Source organism: Budorcas taxicolor, chromosome 2, assembly GCF_023091745.1.
Source record: "Budorcas taxicolor isolate Tak-1 chromosome 2, Takin1.1, whole genome shotgun sequence".
Classification (NCBI taxonomy): domain Eukaryota; kingdom Metazoa; phylum Chordata; class Mammalia; order Artiodactyla; family Bovidae; genus Budorcas; species Budorcas taxicolor.
Window position 1 is genome coordinate 140,656,760 of NC_068911.1, and position 16,437 is coordinate 140,673,196.

General features: G+C 42.1%; 1 protein-coding gene across 1 annotated transcript in view; it reads right to left on the minus strand.

Moving 5' to 3' along the window:
* Positions 1–16,437, minus strand: part of PLEKHM3 (pleckstrin homology domain containing M3) — a 180,746-nt gene that overhangs the window by 108,694 nt on the left and 55,615 nt on the right. Inside the window, exon 4 of the mRNA XM_052635992.1 lies at positions 5,493–5,686. Within this exon, the coding sequence (XP_052491952.1) occupies positions 5,493–5,686 (194 nt within the window). The remainder of the gene's footprint in view (positions 1–5,492; positions 5,687–16,437) is intronic.

Genomic DNA, 16,437 nt, shown 5'->3' on the forward strand with positions numbered 1-16,437 from the left:
AATACTGGATATAATTTCAAATGAAATGTGAGACTGAAGACAGCAAAAGGTGTCTTATACTAAGTTAAACTGTCAAATGGTTTAGAATGGTCTAAGCAAAGAACTGAACTTAACAAACAGGTAGGACTACCTGTTCCCCAGAACCATCACACTTGTGCTCTAAGTCACTGGGAAGGCAGCTATAACATTGCCTATTGGCTTCAAGCAGTGTTGAGAGAAACTAGTTTTAAATATTTATCACAATAGGAACTTTGGATTCACCAGGCACCCAAAACCCCAATCATCTGTTAATGACAGAGAATGGGAAACACTCAGGCATCCACCAATTGATTTCTGTAATTTCTTTCTTTGGACTGGATAATTTCACTTCAGCATTCAGAAGAGAAAATGACTTAATTCAGGACTTCTGAAAAGCTAGTCCAAACAACTGGTATTGCTCTGGCAATGTTTTTCAGCAATCCAAGGCAAAATGAGACCAAAAAAAGAATCGTAGATTGAATTTTAGATCTATTTGACTTTAAAAAGCTGTTCGATTGCTGTTCACTTTTTTTTTTTTTGCATTATTATGTTCTTTTATGAAATGGTGGGAAAGAGATCGTAATATTTATTTTAGACATGGATAATATAACCCTATAGACACCTCTACAATTACAGGTCTATGCAACAGAAAGGTCTGGTAAACACAAATCTAGAGGAAAGCGTGCTCATTAGCGCTAAGCCAATAGCCATGCCTTGCTCTCCAAGCCCAGCGCTGGCAGTGAGTACAGCAACTGGACCTTTCCGCACAAGAGACATTACTGTCTGCCACCTCGCTGCCTTCACACTCTCCTAGACAGCCTCAATGAAGTCCTTCAGGAGAAATAAAAGGGGTTATTCCTCTGAAGAGTCTAGAAACTTCTGGACATCGCTGCCACCAGCAAATGCCCCTGGGAAAGCAGCAACAATGTGAGCATCAGAAAGCCTGGTTCCGAGTGTGAGCTCTGCTCCTTGCTAGCTCTGTCACCTCAGGCAAGTCATGCAGCATCTCAGAGTCATAGTTCCTTCCATTCTTTCTAAATACCATGTCTTACCTATTTGAAGGGCTGTTGTAAAGACCAAAGAGTATATTTATGGGAAAGTACTTTTTAACTGATAAAATCATGATTATCTCACCATCACAAATAAGTGAAATGGGCTGAGGATGAGAAACGCAGGGCAGCAACATATTATGTACCAACTGTCAGTGGGTTTAGGGAGATAACAGGAGGGGCAGGGATTATGGCAAAGTGGAGAGTCTAATACGTAATGCTGATTGCTACAGCCAGGAATGAGGGAAGACTTGTGTACTCAGAGCTTCTGATTTCCTAAGAGAAACCAGAGAGCTTTATTTTGTGAGAGCATGAAAAGGCCTAATTATTTAAATGTTCGCTTTTGCTGTTGTTGTTCACTGTCTAAGTCATGTCCCACTCTTTGCAACTCCATGGATGGCAGCCCACCAGCCTTCCCTGTTCTTCACTACCTCCCAGAGTTTGCTCAAATTCATGTCTACTGAGTAGGTCAGACATTTGCTACTATTTTGCAACTTTAGAACCTGGTGGGACCATCCCTGAAAGGCCAAACAAAACATCTGAGGGCAAACCTGACCCCGAGGTGACCATTTATGACTTCTGATTTACGCTTGGATCCCACCGTTCCTGTGTTCAGTGGGGCATGCAGGCCGGAGGCCCTTCCCAGCTTTTCCCGGGGTCTCTCCTGAACATGTCCTTAACAGCTGCTCATCCGGATGTATCCTGACAGTGCGAAGATTTTCCACAGAGTACTTCACGCACCTCCACATGTGGACACTGTAAATTATTCTTCTCGTGAAAAGTTAACTAGACCTTGAACCGATCCAGCAGGGTCACCATCTGGGAGTCCTCAGAGGCCGTGAATTGTCAGCACTATAAACATTTTAGACTTCGTGGAAGACACTGACTTTTTCTAAACTGATCACCCCTGCCAGTCAAGATTTGCAGTTCGGGTTCAAGAACAAGGTGTCCGTTTAACAACAATAACAAAAACAGTGAGGATAAAAACCGGACGGTCATTGTAACGACAGGCCTAAAAGCCAGCTGCGACTTCCCTAATAAGGCAATGACCAAAGTTGGCTCCCTGGCGGTCTAGCGCCTGTACGATTAATCAGTCTGTTTCCAGGTTCCTCACGACAGCAATATTAACAGTTTGCTTTATTCTGTTTATACAGCACTGACAGGTCTTCAGCATGTTGGGCCTACTTGCTAGAGATTAATGGCAACTTTTACATGGAGGTAAAACCCAGGCAGGGAGAGAATGCCTTTTACGACTAGATAAGAACTGGATTCCCTCGCTCTATTTCGGTTCCCGTGTTGCTCATCAACTCCTCCCTCTTTTAATTTCTATCAAGGATCTATACGGTTAGTTGTGCCCAGCAGGTCCTTCGCACTGTCTAAACTACCCCCTATCCCCACTCTAGAGGTGGTTCCCCAGGTGAAACAAAGGAAACCTTCAGTATCCTGCTTTTGAACAAGCTTATTGTCGCTGAAGGTACTGTTGACTGATTTTGTTTTTAAAAAGTCAGATTCCGTATAAAAGTGAAAGACAAGTAAGAGATGGCTTCTGGTGACAGTCATTTTAGCATGAGGTGGGCAATCCCCTCTGTTAAATGGTTATTTTTCTAGACACTGAAGAAGGCAGAATGAATAAGCATGGTCCAGCTGTAAGAAGTATGGACATCCCAGAAAACCTTAGACATATTTCACTAAACAGTCATATTTTAAAATAAATCCAAAGAAGTTCTTAACTCTCCCCAAAACCACCCCCCTCCCAAAGTTATGAGTCCTGCTTGCTACTGGTGTACTTTTCTCTGTGCCAGGTTGGAGAGCTTGGCAACCTCAGAGATTATATAAATATACAGAAACTAAGACAACAAAAAATTATAGCACCTCTTCTAAGGCTCTGTAGGAATCATCGTCTTATTCTTTGCTCTTGGGAAGTCTTAGGGAGCATCCCGCTCCACCCACTTTTATGCAACAAATGCACAGATAAGTATGCACCGCATACCCAGAAACCACAGGCCCTGTGCCAGACTAGCTCTCCAACCCACTTCCTCTTGCTCACCCCTCTCCGGACACAGTGAGTAGCAGGAGAAGGGGCCCGATTCCAGTTACAGAGCATCAGGGGTGGCTTTTAAGTGGACTCTTTTAACAAAGATTTTTAAAGCTAGAGACAAGAACAATCTAGGGTAAGAAGCAGTATTAGTAATAATAGTATTTATTATTTACTGTGAACAGGCACTACTGTCTAAGCCCTGCAATTGTAAAAACCCATTTAATTCCCACAACAGAGTGTACTGAGGGGAGAATTAAATAATTATTTGTGTTTGAAAGAGTAGAACAAAATACTGGGTTAGATTGGGGCAGATCTTTAATTCCATACTTGCGCTTTAATAATTTGTCTGATGTGAAGGTTCAGTTGCAGAGGGAAGAAACCCAAGCGTGACGGACTAGTTGGAAGGATACTGTAATGGTCCTGAGACTGAACCAGGGGAGGGCATTGGAAGTGAAAAGCAAAGGAAAGATCTGAGAGCTGTCCCAGAAACAGAACCAACCAAATCTTTTTTGTGCTGGTTTGGTCTGTTCATTTATTCAACAACAATTTCTGAAGGTTTCAGAAGGTTCAAACACTGTGGTAACTGACAGGGAAGTAAGAAAAAGAAGAATCTGAAGATGACTCCTTCCTCCGAATTGGGCTACCAGCCATGGCTCAGTGGTCTAAAGTGACACTGTAACAGACATCCATTCATCACCCATCCCTCCTTACATCCATCTGTTCAGTACTTACTAACCACGCACCGTCTTCCAGGCACTACACTGAATAATGGTCATGAACAAGTCCAGGAAAGAGAAATGAAGGGGGGGAAAAAAGACTCCTATTTTCACTCTCACAGCCCCAGGACTGCCTTCTCCCTAGAACTTCCATTCCTTTCCCGGTGGTCTGGCCATAAGGCGTAGTAGTACATGGTGGTAAGCCACCGAACTGCTGGCACAGCGTAGGTATGCTTAGTCATCCATATGAAGAGAGGATCTCCTATTTAATTTCTAAATGTATGCCCAGATTTGGCATATTTAACCAAAGCAAAACATTACATCATAAAGGTATCCAACAAGGTTTCCGTGTGTAGATTTTAACATTATTCAACAATGAAAGCACAAAGAAAAACCAGCTCTGAGCAAAGCCAAAAGGTACTGAGAGTAATAGAACAAACATACTTCGAATGACAAGAATCTTGTATCTAGCTTGGTTGGTAAATTTGTTGGAAACACATAATTTTATTCCCTTTCAGGCAAAGCCCCGATCTTTTAAAATTAAGATTTGCCTAGACTTTACAAGAGTAAATCTTAACTACTTTCTAGTGTTTTCTGAAAAACAACCAGGTGAAAGAATGGCTACCACTATGAGGCATTTTGCTCTATGGCAGCTGCCTTTTCATTATTATTTTTATGAGAGCTTGTCTAGATATTACATATCCTTTACTATCTACATTTAGTTCTTTTCAAAACATCTTCTTCAGAGGCCTGGGGTTCTTCAGATATTAATTGGATTTCAAATAGCGAATGATCACTTTCTAAAGCTTCTTATTCACATACGCTTGCCTCCAGAAACCATGACTAATGTATGCTTTCAAGTTGCAATGAAAAAAAAATTAAAAGATATGTTTAGGTACTTATGAACACCAACAACAATTATTTCAAGTATAAGCTAGTTTGTGTATACTAAGGGTGAGAATTTAAATGCCAATAAAACCTAACTGTAAAAGAAGGAATTTGATGAGAGCAGGCACATTTTTTAACTTCAGTTTTATGTTAAGGTTCTGAGCTTGGTATGGACTTGTGTGTTCCATAAACTTGGACATAACCAACCTATGGAAGAGCAGCCTATGCCAATGATAACATGAAAAGGCAGAATCCTGAGCCTTTTTATGGTGGGTTGTTTTTCTTTTTCAAATGTATTTTAATTCCAGCTCTACGGCCTGTATCATTTACCAAGTCTGTTTCTGTCTGTAAAATAAGATTTGAATAATCACTTACTAATTTCTCATTGAAAAAAATGTTTTGGAGCTATGAAATATTTCAAACATGCTTATTTTCACTGACGATAATAGGAACTGAAATTGGAGAAACTATAAGATGCTACAATCAATGAAGACACTTCCATGAATATTATCTCAAGTTAACCTATAGGTAAAGAGAGGTCTTCACCATCGTGGGAACTCGATGCATGGGTTAAAAGCCTTCAGTTCCGCTGAGATATTATTTTCATTGTGCTTGGCTCAACCAGACAGAGGCCCTCAGAGGAAAAAGTCAGAGATGAGCCCTGAGGGAGAACCACAGAATTCCAGCTACTCCGCGTTGTAAAGGCCCTCGGAAATCATCTAACCACCCTCCCGGGGCGGAAAGAAAAACAAACCGGAGCTGTCTGACATTTATGACTCTTACCTGCGGCGCAGATCCTCGGCCACCGCCGCCCGGCAGCTGAACAAATAGGCTCGCAGTGACTTCAGCCGCTGCCGCAGCCGCACCACGGTGGCCAGCGGCTCGGCGTGTCCGTACAGCATGGGGTTCTGCTGCTGGATGTCAATCAGGGGCTCCTCGTACACGTACTCCAGAAACTCTTTGGCCTGCTTAGACACCTAGAGAGAAACTTCCTCCATTAGCACTGGCGCAAAACCCGGCTCTCCACACCTCCTCCAGCTAGGAACCATAGCTTAAATACCAAAATGACATCATTTTCTGAACACAGACAAATAAAAAAGCCCATAGTGTAATTAAGTATAAAATATGGTTTTCTTTCTCTCTTCTAAGAAACTCAACTGGTAAAAGAAATCTGGGCATTGAAAGGAATTACAACATATATTAACTCTGGTTTTTGTTTTGTGTGATTCCCTGGAGAATCCCATAGACAGAGGAGCCTGGTGGGCTACAGTCCATAAGGTTGCAAGGAGTTGGACACGACTGAGTGACTAACACTTTCACACATATGATAAAATGACACAGAACTATACAGATTCAGTATACCAATGTCAATTTCCTGTTGTTTTAAAAAAAATATATTGTATTACAGTTATTTAAGATACACCCAGTGGGCAAAGTGGGTGACAGATACATAGGACCCCTCTGTATTACATTATCTATACAACTTCCAGTGAATCTACAATTATTTCAAAATAAAAAGTTTTAAAAATAATTCATAAGACTCTTTTAACAGCAATGCTGATTTTAAAAACTAAAACTATGTGCATCTATATGTACATATATTCTATGGTATTTTTATAAAGTAGTTACTTTAGAAAGATAGGTGAACCATGTACATCGAAAGGAATGAAAGAATATCTCCCAAAAAGGGGGAAAAGGATATTATATACAGAACAATATGCATAGAAAACAAGCTCAAACGTACACTTTAGTGAGCAGAAAAGAGTTGCTTTTATTAGTAAAGGTCTAGACTTGGGGTGGGGGCTTCCCAGGTGGCACTAGTGGTAGAGAATCCACCTGCCAATGCAGGAGACATAGGAGATTGGTGGCTCAATCCCTGGGTTGGAAGATCCCCTGGAGGAGGGCATGGCAGCCCACTCCAGTATTCTTGCCTGGAGAATCCCATGGATAGAGGAGCCTGGCGGGCTAAAGTCCATTGGATCGCAGAGTCGGATATGACTGAAGCGACTTAGCACACTCCAGCGCATGGACTTGGGCTGACTCTAGCCAATAGATGCAGCCAACTCTATAACCACTTCTGGCAGTAAACACCAAGAGTATGAAAGCTGATTTTAAAATGTCATTTGTCAGTAGAGATAAACAGAAAAAAAACAAAATGCACCTGAGCTACAGCTTAACTAATGCATGACCCGTGGGTGGTTTGGGGGAATCTTTGCATACCAATTCACTGATACAAGGACGTGGACCTCTCCACAAAGTTTCCACTGGAACCTCTCTAGTACTGGGAGTAAGACTGGAATTCAGCATAAACAGAACAAACAACTTTGCTCATTAACAAAACTGAAAATCCACTGTTCCCACTCTAGAAGAGTATTGATGAATAATAAACAGGATATGCCCCCTAACCTCCTGGGATTTGCTGTTGAGTATGCTGCTGCTGCTGCTAAGTCGTTTCAGTCGTGTCCGACTCTGTGCAACCCCATAGACAGCAGCCCACCAGGCTCCCCCGTCCCTGGGGTTGCCATTTCCTTCTCCAATGAATGAAAGTGAAAAGTGAAAGTGAAGTCGCTCAGTCATGTCCGACTCTTAGCAACCCCATGGACTGCAGCCTACCAGGCTCCTCCATCCATGGGATTTTCCAGGCAAGAGTACTGGAATGGAGTGCCATTGCCTTCTCCAGTTGTTCAGTATAACAGACCAATAATTAAAACAAAAATATACATGTAGCACATAGCCAGTCATCCACCACAAAGGAACATGGATGAGGTCCACTGGGAGCCTGAAGGAGGGAGACGTCAACCGTGCTGGGGAGAAGGGAGCTAGGAGCCAGGGCAGGCCTGGCAAAGCAGGTGACACCGGCTCAAGGTCTAGAAAGATAAACAGAAATGCACTAGGTGGGTAAGGACGGGACAACAAGCAGATACAACCACGAACTCAATCAATCTGTACACGTGCTAACTAAGAAAGTGAAAGTCGCTCAGTTGTGTCCGACACTTTGCAACCCCATGGACTTTATAGTCCATGGAATTCTCCAGGTCAGAATACTGGAGTGGGTAGTCTTTCCCTTCTCCAAGGAATTTTCCCAACCCAGGGATCAAACCCAGGTCTCCTGCAATGCAGGTGGATTCTTTACCAGCTGAGCCACCAGGAAAGCTCAAGAATTCTGGAGTGGGTAGCCTATCCCTTCTCCAGTGGATCTTCCTGACCCAGGAATCAAACTGGGGTCTCCTGCATTGCAGGCGGATTCTTTACCAGCTGAGTTACTAGGGAAACCCAGTAACTAAATGTATGGTTATTGTATGTTGATTAAAACACTTGTTTATGAAATTCACTATTACCATGTTCTTTATTATAAAGTTAATAAGTAATTATAGAGGTGCAAAAGAAAAGCATCAATGCTTTTTTCTGATAAAAGTCATTTTCAACGTAGAAGCAATAATTTTTGAGATGCCTGTTCTGTTGCGTGGTCCTTTGGGATCCTGCAGTTAAAGAGTCAGAGAAGATAACAGTCTCTGCAGATGGTGCTCACAGAGAGGCACCGAGAATCAGCCAAAACCTTGGACTATGTAATCAGACTGGAAAGAGCAGCTGACAGGGCTAAATAATGCCTCGTTTTGAGGTCTGAAGACACAGGTACATCCATGGCAGACACCAGAGCAGGTGCCTGACCACTCAGTGGAGACCACAACGGGCAGGACCCTGCCCTCACATAGCTCACCGTTCAGCAGGGAAAGAGAACCGGGTTCAAATGTTTTGTTTATAATGGTTAAATATTTGCTATATTTAAAAATTTTAAATGAGGAAAAAACGGATGGTGTTTTGGAAAATGAAGTACAATCCACTTGAAACTGTTGCTGAAGAATGATGTATTGTACAATTCAATTAGTCTTTCTGGCTCTATTGAGCAGTGTTTATACTGAGCCAGGGCCCTGCTGAATTAGGTTAACAATGCTACCTTTTAGTAGGTGAACAGAAGGACAAAGGGCACTGGCCAGTCTCCCAGGCCTTAAAAGGCTTCTCTCTTCAGGTGGTACTTAAGCCCGAGTGGGGGGAAAAAAAAGCCTTCTACAGAGACAGTAAAAGCAGTGAGACAAATGGGATGGCAGCTACTGACATCTGCATTCATACACTGAAATCACTAGGAACAAAAACAGAGCTAGTCTCAAGAAAGTCTAAGGCCCTGTTTCCCGAAGTTCCTAGCTAGTGTGGAGAATACAGAGCATACTATGACCCCGGCTGCCTGAGTATGTGAACAAATAAAGCCCTGCCATGCTGAGCTGTTTTTGGCTGCAAAGCACATGCTCATTTTTTGAGAACCAACCACTTACATTAGTGAGGGAATTTGGAAGAGGACTCAAAATTCCGTATGAAATGCTATTGTTGCAAAATAGGAAATCAGTGGAGATATAGTGATCGAAATTCGAAACCATCCTCTATTCTGGTATAAGCACTCTACTTTCAAACTCAACTGTAATTAAAAAGCTTTTCTAAAAATATATAGTTACTTATGGAAGGAAGCCAGTGATTTTCTTAAGTGACAAAGTTTATGTGAGAGAAAGTCTCTTTCTCGTTAATAGAACCATTTCATGAGCTATAAGGGAACACTAAATATATTCTACTTAAGAGCCAAGAGCTACTGTCCTACTTCTTGCCTACCAAATTACGAAAAACATCAAAAACCCGAGTGCTGTTTCTGATATGAAAACTCACCTCATAGGTACAAAAGGATAAGCCCAGTATTCCTTACTTAAAAAAAAAAAATGAATGGCTTAGGTTGGTATTCTTTTCCATGATCCTATTCCACTTAGATTAGAAGCAATTTTTACAGGGTTGACAATTCGTTTTTCCAACCTATTTGCCTGTTAGTATCTTACTAAACAATATTTATTAATGATATTAGTATTATTAATATTAACTAAATAATATTAATTCCCCAGTTTCTTTCCATAGATATTTTAACTTTAGAATAGTTTAAGCTGTAAGAACTTCATTCTGCGACTGTGGTTTTGTCGCAGTTTGTGAACTGGTTCCCTCTTCACCTGGAAAATCCCACGGACAGAGGAGACCTGGTGGGCTACAGTCCATGGGGTCGCAAAAAGTCAGACACGGCTGAGCAACTAACTCTTTTTCTCTTCACAGACCTGCAGTCAACATGATTTGAAAGAGGTGAGGAGGAGGAGGGCCAGGAAGAAGCAGGTCTCCTCTCCATCTCATACTCAGGAGTTGGAGAAAACAGCACAGTTCAGGTCATAATTATCCATAAACCAATAATGACAAATCTGCTAGATATACATATGTATTTATAAATAAGCACATTTGTCACTTGATTTTTACAAGCTAACCATCATTGGTATAGATTTTAATACAATACATCTTTTGTTATGCTAGTGACAGGTACCTCTGAAATAAAAATTCTCAAATGTCATTCGGGTTTCTGTAATTCTGAGAGGTTCTGAAATGGTGTCCTAGTATGTTCCCCCACAAAAACAGTCCTGGGTAATAAGGTGATGGGGCAAAAGCAATGTGGTGACCAATGATAGCAATTTGGAGAGGAGGAGAATGATGTGGTGGTGGTGAGGACTTTAGTTTTTATTAAAGGAGGAAAATGGATCAGAGTAAAATGGATGAGAACATCATCTTAGAATAACAAGAATGGGTACAGATAAAATAGACTTGAGTGCCAAAGAACTGAAGTTTTTGAACTGTGGTGCTGGAGAAGACTCTTGAGAGTCCCTTGGACAGCAAGGAGATCAAACCAGTCCATCTTAAAGGAAATCAACCCTGAATATTCATTGGCAGGACTGATGCTGAAGTTCCAATACTTTGGTCACCAGATGTGAATACCTAACTCATTAGAAAAGACCCTGATGCTGGGAAAGACTGAAGGCAAGAGGAGAAGCGGATGATAGAGGACAAGATGGTTGGATGGCATCACTGACTCAATGGACATGAGTTTGAGCAAACTCTGGAAGATGGTGAAGGACAAGGAAGCCTGGCATGCTGAAGTCCATGGGGTCTCAAAGAGTCGGACACGACTGAGCAACTGAACGACAGACGATCTAGTTCAGGTTTTCTTAACCTGTGTCCCAGGGAATGCCAGCCATATAGAAAAGATCCTCTGAGGTCCAACGAAAAATATGCCGCATGCCACATTCTTCTCTTGATGATTCAAAGTGCAGGGTGTTAGCATATTAAAACTCTGGGACATGGAGTACTAGAGAAAACCTGCGGAACCCAGCCACTTTCCAACCAATCTGGCTACAGACAGGGCAGCTGGTTAACGTCATGCAGACTGTAGTGAGGGGTGGGGGGTGGTGACAAATGAGAGTCAGCCGAGGTTCCCCTCATCATCTGGAGGAAGGGACCTCTTTCTCTACCATTACCTGCACTTAATAGAAAATTGAGTCCAGAGAACTTAAATGACTTCTCTGTGGTCAGCTCATGGTAGATCTCGAGCCAAAACTCAGATGTGGGGATACCCTGCTCTGTGCTTGCTAGCATTGTTTACACTCACAGTTCTTTTTTAAATAACTCCACCAACAACTGTCTGTTCATCACTCTTTAAAAGAGGAGATCCCAGTTCCCGTTCTGTCCCTCTCTCCTCCCCAGTCAAATAGAAAGCAAGTGGGCTACCAATGGAGATGAACCCATAATTTAAGGAGGCAGTACACTGGTGTGTGGGTTTTCATGTGTCGTTAACTCTAAAACAAAACTCAAGTCCAATGACACTTCATTTATCTAGAAGTCACTTATTTGTACATTTGTTTACTGTCTTTTTTTATCATCTGAAATTCATGATGCAGAACATATGTCCTAACACCTAGAATGGTGAGCATAGTAAGTGTTCAGTAAACATTTCCTGAACAGATGAATGAGTACTTTACAGGGCTCTGGCAGTGACTCTGAACCACACACTTCTATCAGTTTGATTCTTTGTTTCTAAGTTCACAACATATTTAGAATTAATAAAGTAGGAAAGGGGAAGGACAGCTAGAGGCAGCACAGTGACAGCAGCGGTGACAGCTGACATCCTGGTACTAAGGGAAGGAAGGAACCTGATGGAAAGCAATCTGGCAACATCTATCAAACTCACAGGTGTACACACTACATCTAGGAAGTTACCTACAGAGAGTCCCATTCATGAATCAAAGAACTTACATCCGAAATAATGCATAAAGTTATTCACAAAATCACTGTCATATTAGAAAGACTGAGAAAACCTTAATGCTGGTCAAAAGAAGCTGGGAAACTGGTGTGTTAAATTCATGATGGAATATGGAATGGCTATTTTTTAAAAGCCCAAGGAAGAGGTGTATGATCTAAATGGAATGTTTTCTAAGAGCAGCATGTACACTGTATTGCCTATTGCCATTTTTGTGCAAAACACATGTATATAAAATATCTCTGGAAGGAGTGATTTGGTTGCCTGTGGGAAGAACAGGGTGGGTGTGAGGAAGAGAAGGGAAGGAGATTATCTGTGTGTATATGTCCTTTGTACTTTTGAACCTCGAAATGTGGAAGTATATTATGTTCAGAAAAAGAAGAATAAAAGTATAGCAGTACAAGGTAATTTCCTTACAGAAAGAACAGTCTCCCATACCATGCTAAACCACATTGAAGTTATTGGTTACAAGATTTAGAACACTCATATTTATAATGATAATTCTGAGGTATTAAAAAAAGGTTAATTTCTAGTACAAATTTTCTGAAATAGAACCTACAGAGCTACGTGACAGTTAAAATTTATAAAATAATAAAAATAATGTAATCACATTACTAAAAACTTGGAGACTAAATAGTAGGAGAAGGCTTCCCTAATAGTTCAGTTGGTAAAGAATCTGCCTGCAATGTCGGAGACCTGGGTTGGGAAGATCCCCTGGAGAAGGGAAAAGCTACCCGCTCCAGTATTCTGGCCTGGAGAATTCCATAACTGTATAGTCCATGGGGTTGCAAAGAGTTGGACATGACTAAGCGACTTTCACAGAACAGAAAAGATGAGGGGAGAAAAAAAATCCACCTATAATCACAGTAAAATAACCACTGATTGCTTCGGTAGAACGTTTCCTTCTAGCATTTTTCCGCATCTCTACTATGAAAAATCATAGCAAAGTTTTAAGAAGATCAATTCCAACCATAACACTTCTTGGTCTTATTAAAATAGGCACTGTGGACTAGTGGAGGAGGAATCAAGAGATCTTAAGTTTAATTACAATTTGTTCTCAAAATCTCTCAGTGACTCTGAACAAGTGGCTTTTCCCATCAGCGAGCTATTCTCCAGCTCTGCAAGGCCAGCAGAGCTTGCCTTGAATGCCTCTCAAGATGAAGAGATAGGAAATGGTTTGTGTAACATGGAAAACCCCTAGCTAAATGGAATGTGCATGTTCAGGCTAGGAAACAAAAATATTTTTTAAAAGCACAATTTAGGAAGAGTTCAGGCAAAGTTTGATTTCCTTACTATCTCTTTGTCATGCTTGATATTTTTAAAACGGGGGAGGGTAAGAGGAAACACTATTGTCCAAAAACAATTTCATTAGAAAAATGGCTGTAGAATTGGAGGATAGAATTTAGCTGCTAGGTAATCCTGGAGCTCAATTCAATCTGCACGAGGTACATTGGAAAACAGATGAAATCCTGCTTTAAAAATAATTAGGATTATTATTACTCTGCAGGGCAGACAAGGAAGCGCTTAAGATGACAGATTTCATTCTGCTCTGCAAAACCATTTGTTCACTCTTTCAAATGGATATTCAAGCCAGTCACGTACTTGCAATTAGGGGGAGCAGGCAGCTCTAACAGAACAGTGTCTGGTCTTGGAAACTGATAGGTTTGAACTGATCCTCACAATTAGGAACATTAAGTTAAATCCCAGCATTTGAGCAAAGACAGACAGACACTGGACTAAATGGAACACAGTTACTTAATGTCAGTGAGAGATGATCCAGATAAAATCGACCAGCTCTGTTCTTGATTTAAAAATCTTCTCTTGTCTGCTGAGCACCTAGGAGGGAATGGTCTCACAGAGGACACTTTCCTCTTGGATGAAGTGTGGTACTTAATATCCTTATTACTTACCTGTCCTCTCAAAATCAAACCTTGTCAGTTGAAGGACCACCACCACAAAAATATCTGCTTTATAGTAAGATTATAATAAGCCTGAGCAATGGCTGGATTGATGATTTCAGGGGCCTTCAGCCTTCACTGCAAACAGACCTGGGCCTTCTCTACTGCATGGGTTCTTAAACCACGCCTGAGTTTCTCACTTTCCTCATTCAGTGCCACCTTTTCTGCTTTAGCTCCATTGATGGGCACACATTCTGAGGGCAGGTGCCACCAGCCTAAGCCCTCAATGATCCCGGGGCTGGGGCTGCCTCACTCACTCTCTACACACATCTCAGCTGTCAAAGCTCTGCTCCAAGGAGATTAAACTGTTCAAACCAAAAACTCAACTAGCGTTCTTGTCCTAGAAATAAATGTTTATCTATTACACACATGGCCAATATATTTATAGCCTGTATTCAGAGTGTCAAGTACAAGATGCAGAGGAGAGAATGACAACTCTGTGTGACAGAGGGGAAGGGAAGAAGCAGGAGAGGAAAGAACGTTTAAGCTGGGTTTAGGATTTGAATGAGGGCGAGAGGGAGACAAGAGGTGTGAAACAGCCTGGCAGGACTGGGGGATGGGAAGGAGTATGCTCTTCCTTAAGAGACACAGGGTTGGGAGGCAGTGGATGGAAGGGCTAGGAAGGCTGGGACTAGAGATCATAAATGTCTTTATGTCAGGTAAAGAGATTTAGAGTTATCTTATATTCAACCATTGTAAAAGCTGGCATTAATTGAATATTTACATTCTAGACACTGCACTAGATGTTTTCTGTGAATTATTCATTTAAGCAAATAGCAGCCTTAAGAAGTAGGGACTATCCCTACTATTGTGTGTGTGCTTAGTCACTCAGTCGTGTCCAGTTCTTTGCCACCCCATGGACTGTAGCCCGTCAGGCTCCTCTATCCATGGGATTCTCCAGACAGGAACACTGGAGTGGGTTGCCATGCCCTCCTCCAGGAGATCTTCTTGACCCAGGTATGGATCAAATCCAGGTCTCTCGCGTCGCAGGCTAATTCTTTACCATCTGAGCCACCAGGGAAATCCAATCAGATAGCTACTAAGTGACAAAGCTCAGACTGGAACCCAGGTAGTCTGGGTTCATTCTACAGATTAGGAAATGGAAGCTCAGGAAAGTTCAAGTTATTTGCCTCAACCAGTCAAGCACCTAATTAGAGGTAGAGAGAGGATTTTGATAAAGGCCTATTTAACAAAAGTTCCTCCTGCTGCTGCTGCTGCTAAGTCGCTTCAATCATGTCCGACTCTATGTGACCTCATAGACGGCAGCCTACCAGGTTCCTCCATCCATGGGATTTTCCAGGCAAGAGCACTGGAGTGGGGTGCCATTGCCTTCTCCGAAGTTCCTGCTATCAACCCCTAAATAAGTGCAATTCCAGAGATTCACACGTGTGTGGTGGTGGCACAGAGAGAAATTCTTATTGTTTAGTTGCTAAGTTGTGTCCAACTCTTTGCAACCCCACAGACTGTAGCCCGCCAGGCTCTTCTGTCCATGGAATTCTCCAGGAAAGAATACTGGAGTAGGTTGCCATTTCTTCCTCCAGAGGATCTTCCCGACCCAGGGATCAAACCTGCATCTCCTGCATTGCAGGCAGATTCTTTACCACTGGGATTCTTTACCACCAGGGAAGCCCATCGCGGGGAACTAACAAAGTACAGATGGGGAAAGCAGGAAGCATCGGAGGTTTCATCAAGGACATTCTTCTATCGGCTCTGGAACAAAGAGCAGGAGTTCCTGAGATGGGTAAAAGTATCTGGAGCACATGTGGAAGGACGATCTCTAAATGAAGGAAAAGGCTCTTCTTCTTTCCAGCCCAGGAGGGGAGGCAGTAAGGACAGATACAGATGTAGGCAGACTGGCAGGTATTCGAATTCAAATCTCCTAGCTTCAGTTTCTCCTTGGAGTAGGATGCATATGCTGAGAAGGACTCCTCAGGGAGGAGGCAGATTAAAGACATGTGGATGATTACTGGGCACAACAGGAGATGCCCAGGGATGCGGAAAAGGATCCAAGCCGACTGGCCACCCAGAGTGGTCAGTTTCAGTTTAGACTTCAAAGATGACAGGTAGGTAGCAGCTACACGTTCCATTCCTGCCCACATTGCTCCAGTACGATACCGTTACAATGAAAGCAAGCCTCAGACATCTGTTAGCAAGGAGGTATAAAACCCATCATACAGCCTGTTTTTGTATGTAGCACCTTGCATGGAAGGTTCGTTCAAGACAGACGTGACAATATTCTGGCAGAACAAAGAGAAAGCTTCTAGTCAGATCAGGTAACAGAATTCTCTATTGGGTCCCGGGACCCAGGACCACACAAAAAATAAATAAATATCCTAAACCTAGAGTAAGACTCCAGTGGGGGTTAGATTCCTTGACTTGCCAAATTTGATTTATGCAATTTGGTTTACACAAGGGTAGACATGCTGTGCAACAGAGCTAACCAGTTCACAGGTCTAAAGGATGACTAGGTTGAAAACCACAGTTGACATAAATACTACCAGGCAATTAAATCCACAGGTCTCACTTTCAGTAGCAAAACTGGAGCTGGAGATAAATGCAGAAATTATCAGCCTATGATTCCCAGCCTAGAAGGGAGGGAAAGAATGCA